At 48.8% G+C, this 5,648-nt stretch overlaps 4 protein-coding genes across 4 annotated transcripts, besides 14 other annotated features; all 4 read left to right on the forward strand.

The window, feature by feature from the left end:
- On the forward strand, window positions 1-430 carry Tc00.1047053503945.10 (eukaryotic translation initiation factor 1A, putative; the record flags this gene model as incomplete). The annotated part of the gene is made up of 1 exon (XM_799218.1): window positions 1-430. A coding segment is annotated over one exon (430 nt), but the record flags the coding sequence as incomplete, so codon positions are not given.
- Window positions 1-5,648: a sequence feature (heterozygous, non-Esmeraldo-like haplotype).
- Window positions 333-364: a microsatellite.
- Window positions 453-509: a sequence feature (A-rich).
- Window positions 683-709: a microsatellite.
- Window positions 767-797: a microsatellite.
- Window positions 910-986: a microsatellite.
- Window positions 1,108-1,128: a sequence feature (AT_rich).
- Window positions 1,153-1,178: a microsatellite.
- Window positions 1,231-1,256: a sequence feature (AT_rich).
- On the forward strand, window positions 1,285-1,890 carry Tc00.1047053503945.20 (hypothetical protein, conserved; the record flags this gene model as incomplete). The annotated part of the gene is made up of 1 exon (XM_799219.1): window positions 1,285-1,890. One exon carries the CDS (start codon window positions 1,285-1,287, stop codon window positions 1,888-1,890), a length of 606 nt encoding a protein of 201 aa, XP_804312.1.
- Window positions 1,959-1,989: a microsatellite.
- On the forward strand, window positions 2,001-2,543 carry Tc00.1047053503945.30 (hypothetical protein, conserved; the record flags this gene model as incomplete). The annotated part of the gene is made up of 1 exon (XM_799220.1): window positions 2,001-2,543. One exon carries the CDS (start codon window positions 2,001-2,003, stop codon window positions 2,541-2,543), a length of 543 nt encoding a protein of 180 aa, XP_804313.1.
- Window positions 2,028-2,055: a microsatellite.
- Window positions 2,696-2,721: a microsatellite.
- On the forward strand, window positions 2,848-3,639 carry Tc00.1047053503945.40 (6-phosphogluconolactonase, putative; the record flags this gene model as incomplete). Its single annotated transcript, XM_799221.1, has 1 exon — window positions 2,848-3,639. The coding sequence occupies one exon, from the start codon at window positions 2,848-2,850 to the stop codon at window positions 3,637-3,639; it is 792 nt and encodes a 263-aa protein (XP_804314.1).
- Window positions 3,662-3,709: a microsatellite.
- Window positions 3,711-3,731: a microsatellite.

Genomic DNA, 5,648 nt, shown 5'->3' on the forward strand with positions numbered 1-5,648 from the left:
TGTCTACGCCGACCCGCAGGAGGGTGAGGAATACGCGCAGGTGAAGAAGGCGTTAGGGAACCTGCGGCTTGAGCTGCAGCTGGCGGATGGCAGCAAGGCGATTGGCTCCATTCGTGGTGCCATGGTGCGGAAAGTGTGGATTGGGCAGGGCGATGTCGTTTTGGTCTCGAAGCGCTCTTTTAACAAAAACGACATTGTCGACGTCATTCATCGTTACAACCCCGCGGAGGTGCGGGCACTTGTGAAGGACGAAGTGATTCCACGCGACTTCCGTTCCAGCGATGAGCGTGACGCCAAAAACGCGCATTCCGACTACGTTTTTGTGGCTGAAAACGACGACGACGGCGGCGCTGACGACGACGACCAGAACGTGCTTGACCGCAACAAAGTAGTCCTTGACGACCCGCTGGCCACCTTCGACGAGTTGTAGTGGCGGCAGCCGGAGGGTTCTTAAAGGAAAACCAACAGAAAACTCAAAAACAAAAACAAAGAACAAACAAAAAAGAAAAAGGAATTTAAGAAGAGGAAGAAGCGAACAATAAATTGCGCAGTGGAGATCTGCCGTTAATCATTCCGTGGTTCCCGGTCCCGCACGTGATGTGTGGGCGTCTGTGCGTCGGTCGGTTGGCGGCACAAAAGGAGGGGTGGAGCGCCAGGAAGAAATTCAAGCGCAATAGACAAAACACACACACACACACACACACACACATGTGTGTCTGTATGAGCCGATGGGAAAAGAAGAAGAAAATGAAACAAACGCACACATATAAATAAATAAATAAAAAAATATATATATACGTATATATATACACGTATGTACTGCATGCATATTGATAGATTTCTTTTTCTTTTTTTTTTCTTTTACTGTTTCTTAAAGAGAGAAGGAAAAAAGGGCAAAAGGATACACCGTATGTATACGTTTATATATTTGTCTGTCTACATATATCTATATATCTATCTATATTTATATATATTTATTTATTTATTACAAAATGGCTTAACTCTGCTCTCAGGAACTTATAAATAGTCTGAGCTTTTCAGGATGCGATTTACTTTTTTTTTTTTGTTACATGGAGACTGTTTGTCCTTGTTATTGCCTGACGTGCGTTTTTTTTTTTTTTTTAAAATGATATCTATACGTATACACTCTTGTTTTTTTTTTTTTTTTTTTTTTTTTTATGTAGCCACTGGGCTTAGCGTGTGACACTTTTCTCTGGTGCAGGCAGCAACAAATAAATATATATATATATATATTACTTTGGTTTATTTTGGTGATTGCGACGGATGGCAACGAGAGTTGAACTGCGCGGAATTTCTGTTGTGGGCAGTAATCCTGCGCCTTTTAGCGATTCCATTGTACTGAAAGTCTTATTGGAGGTATTTGAGAAACCGCCTGCCCATGCAATAGACGTTAAGTTCACCTGGAAGTTGATTTGGGACTTTCCGGTGGATCAGGAACTTGACGAGTTTGAGGTTGGGCCACTCACTACCCTCGGGGTGCATGAACTGACGCTTCAAAGCGACCCTCCGGACTTCTCAAAGATTCCCGATCCGACTGGACCAACCGCATTGATCATCTCCTTCACGTACGAGGGAAGGGAGTTTCTTCATATCGGCTACAATGCCGTGGTGACCTGCGAGGGTGAGATGCCCGATGTGTTTGAGAGTGCGGAGCAATTGAGGCGCCATCTCACACAGTGTTTTCCAAAGCAACTGTCTATTGTGTGGGATGAGAGACCCGCAGATGCCGTGGGGGATCCCAGCGATGACGACAGCGGGAGCTTCGACGTCGATAAGGCTGAGGAATGTGCGGGTGAGGGGGATATGGACGGCGAGCACGCCTCTGACAGTGGGGACGGGGCACCGCCACTCAAGAGGGTTAAAACGTAATTAAATACGATGGGAGGGACGCGTGACGGTTGGGAAGCAGAACGTCTTTTTGAATACTTTTGAAGTTTACACACACACACACACACACACACACAAACAAATAATTAAAAATGGAAGTCAATATTTGTTGTCCTTCCTTTTTTTTTTTTTTTTTTTTTTTTTTTTGGCCGTCCCGCATGTGCACACATGAATCCCTTGCCTCTGTTTTTTCTTACATCTTTTTCCCTTTTTTTTTTTTCTTTTGCAGGCAGAATTCTGCCGCCATGTTGATGGTCATTGGGCCGGATGATGCTTCATTGTTTGAGTGCGCAAAGTCGGTGGACGGCGAGAGTACGCACCTGTCGCGGCAGTTGATGCTGTACGCCTCGCTAGATCTCTTGGATGACGTTCTCTGGAAAACAGGGGACTTCCTCCTTCCTGCGATTGACCGGCCATTAGAAGGAAAGTACTACGTTTCTGCGTACGTAGGCTTTGCACCTATCAAACTGCTTCTCATGCAAGAGCAGGAGCCTAACAAAAACACCCGCCAGTTTATGAATGAAGTCTACGGACTCTGCGTGCGATATCTTTTGAATCCCTTTTCGTTCCCAAACACCCCTGTTCGATCTACACTGGGGGAGAAGGTGCGTCGGCTATATGAGCGCTACTCTTAGAGGGGCAGCAGGGAGCAATTGTGGGCACAAATTCCTTTTTTTCTTTTTTCCCATTCTTCTGTTTGATGTTTCTTCTGAGGAACATACACGGATTGAAGAGCTCTTTTTCGTAGAAGTTGATGCAATTTGCTCCGTCATTGCCTGACTTAATTTACATATATATATATATATATATATAGCTCCTCTCTCTTTTCTTTTCTTTCCTCGTCGGCTTTGGGGAACAACACGGGGCCAAAGAGGCTCATTCACGCAAAGAAATAAAAAAAGAACGAGAGTGTGAGAGATAAGACGGGGGAGCGAAGAAATGTCATTTAAACCAAAGATTATTGTCTGCGGCTCACCAGCGGAGTTGAGTGGTGTAGCATGCAAAAAAATTGTTGAAATCATTCATGCATCAGAACGCACGAATTGGCCGCTCTCCATTGCTCTCTCCGGCGGCTCCACACCCAAGATGTTATACTCCCTTCTGCACGAGGAGCATTTGCATCTGCTGAAGGAGGAGCGGGCGTTGCGTTTCTTTTTTGGCGATGAGCGGCTGGTGCCCGCCGATGCCGCGGAGTCGAACTACAACATGGCAAGGCAGGCGCTTCTGCACGACATTCCCGAAGATTTAGTGGTGCCTGTTGACGTGGGATGCGTGGGAAAGGTATCGAAGGTTGCCTGCAACGACGCCGTGAAGTCTGCGGACGCGTACGAGAAAAAGATCGCTTTGCTTCTTGGCACTCAAAAAGTGGAGGGGATGGAGGCAGAGATCCCTGTCTTTGACATCGTCCTGCTTGGCTTGGGCTCCGATGGACACACCGCCTCGATATTCCACGGATCTCAGGCCGAGAGCGAAATGCACCGGGCCGTAAGTGTCGGGTTTCCCAGCCCAACAATGAGCCCAAAGGTCTGGAGAGTGACATTGACGCCCATCACCATCATTCACGCACGACATGTGATTCTTCTCGCAACAGGCAAAGAAAAGAAATGTGTTCTGAACGGCATCATAGCAGATACCCCCACGGAGGTACCCGTTTCACGGTTTCTTCGCAATTGTAAGGGTGATGTGACGTTCATACTGGACAAAGAGATAGCAGGGAATCTTACATGTTAACACCTCTTTTTACACAAAAGAGTACATATGCATCTATAATGTAATATGTACATATATATAAATATATATACGTGTGTGTGTGTGTGTGTGTGCCAGTGAACACTTACTGCTGGTGGGTAGTGACGCTTGTCAGTTTTACATTGGGAGAAGCACATCATGTCATGCCGAGCGTGAGAGGGAAGTTGAGAATTGAGAGGAAGACGTCAATGCTTTTACACCGCTTCCTGTTTGTTTTTTATCCCGTCAGGCTGCTATGCATAAGGGAGGAAATGCGAGGCGTTTGTGTATCCGTTGCTGCCTCCCCTTTTTGCCCCTCACACACAGACTGACTAGCACCACTACTGCCACTACCAGCAGTTAACCAATGCTGTATCGATGCCCCGTGGCACCCACATGAGGAGGAATGTGGCTGTTACAGTTGCTATCTGGTGCCGATGTAGGACGATGATTTTAGCTACATACACCCAGAATATGAATGGCATACTAATGATGGTATCGGTGCCCTGTGAGTCTGGTGAAGGAAATACGGTGCTGCGATGTGGGACAAGGGGAAAAGAGAGGATGGAGTTTCTGCTTCATTCTCCACTGCTTCGGTGGGGGTTCCCTGTCGCTGTTGCCGTTCCTTGTTGCCGCACTGTTACTCCGCTTTGCCGTGGCCAACAGCAATTTATTCCCTCCATTGGCGATGGGAAGAGATGGAATTGGCCACGCCGGAAGCTTTTACGGATAGCGGCCTTCTTTCTGATGTGTCGTGCGCCCTGGCTCAGCCGGCCACCTCAACGTGGTGCCAGGGTCTAGTACTCTTTGCTAGAGAGGAAGCTAAGCGCCTGCTGCCCATCCGCTGCCCGCGGAGAGGCAGGAGGCGCCGCACAAACGGGTCGGAAGGGCACCAGATGGAGCCATTTACATGACTGCCCGCGGAGCGGTATTTCTATCCGCTGCTGAATTCCATCGGCGCTTATCAGCGCTACACATACCGTTTGCGTGCCGTATGTGACGCGCAACGACAAAAGCTACTGCCAAGCGGAGACATTGAGCAGAACCCAGGCCCCATAGCAGTACTCCAGATGAACGTTTCTTGCCTCACGCCGTCAAAACTCGCAACATTAATGGCGCAAGGAGCAGACATAATAGCCATTCAGGAGACTTGGAAGTCGTCAGAGAAGATCGCCAGCATGCACACTGGAGATTATGTGCTCTATGCACAGTCGCGCGTCGGCAAGGGAGGCGGTGTGGCGGTGCTGGTGCGGAAAACTCTCCGCTCCAAGCGTATACCCCTCACCATCCCCCAGCATGACACCAGCCTTGAAGTGGTGGTGGTCCAGGTTGCTCTGGACCAGAACCGTGATCTTATTGTCGCGAGTGCCTATATGAGACCACCACCGCAAGTAACGCAATCCTTCAGGCGGTTAGTAAACTGCCTTCCAGCCTCGTCGCCGCTCCTGCTGTGCGGGGATTTCAACATGCATCACCCACAGTGGGAGCCATTCTTGGAGGCTTCTCCAAGCGAGGTTGCTGCAGAATTTTTAGAACTGTGCACGGATGCGGGACTCACCTTGGTTAACACCCCTGGTGAGATCACGTATGCCCGTGGCACAAGAGAACGATCCTGTATCGATCTGACATGGTCAAAGCATCTGAATGTGTCGGATTGGTCAGCTTCCGTGTCGCCGCCTAGTGATCATTATATGCTGACATTTACGCTGCATCAGGCATTTAAGGATACCATACCTTCGGCACCCCCTTCGGCACCTAAGTTTTTCTACAGTTGGGGGAAGTGCAAGTGGGATTTATTCGTCAAGGGCCTCGACGCACAACTTCCGGCATACGACTATAAAAAGCAGTCCACCGGCATTAAAGCTTTCACGAGAGCGCTTATAACATCGTATCGACGACATTGCCCCCGCGGCATGCACAAGGACGGTCCCAGGCTTTGGGACGACACTCTCATGGAGGCAGAGCGGATTGCTGCCGACAGCAAGGCCCGCTATCTACAGTTACCGACGCCC

Source organism: Trypanosoma cruzi, genomic scaffold (assembly GCF_000209065.1).
Source record: "Trypanosoma cruzi strain CL Brener 1047053517191 genomic scaffold, whole genome shotgun sequence".
Classification (NCBI taxonomy): Eukaryota; Euglenozoa; class Kinetoplastea; order Trypanosomatida; family Trypanosomatidae; genus Trypanosoma; species Trypanosoma cruzi.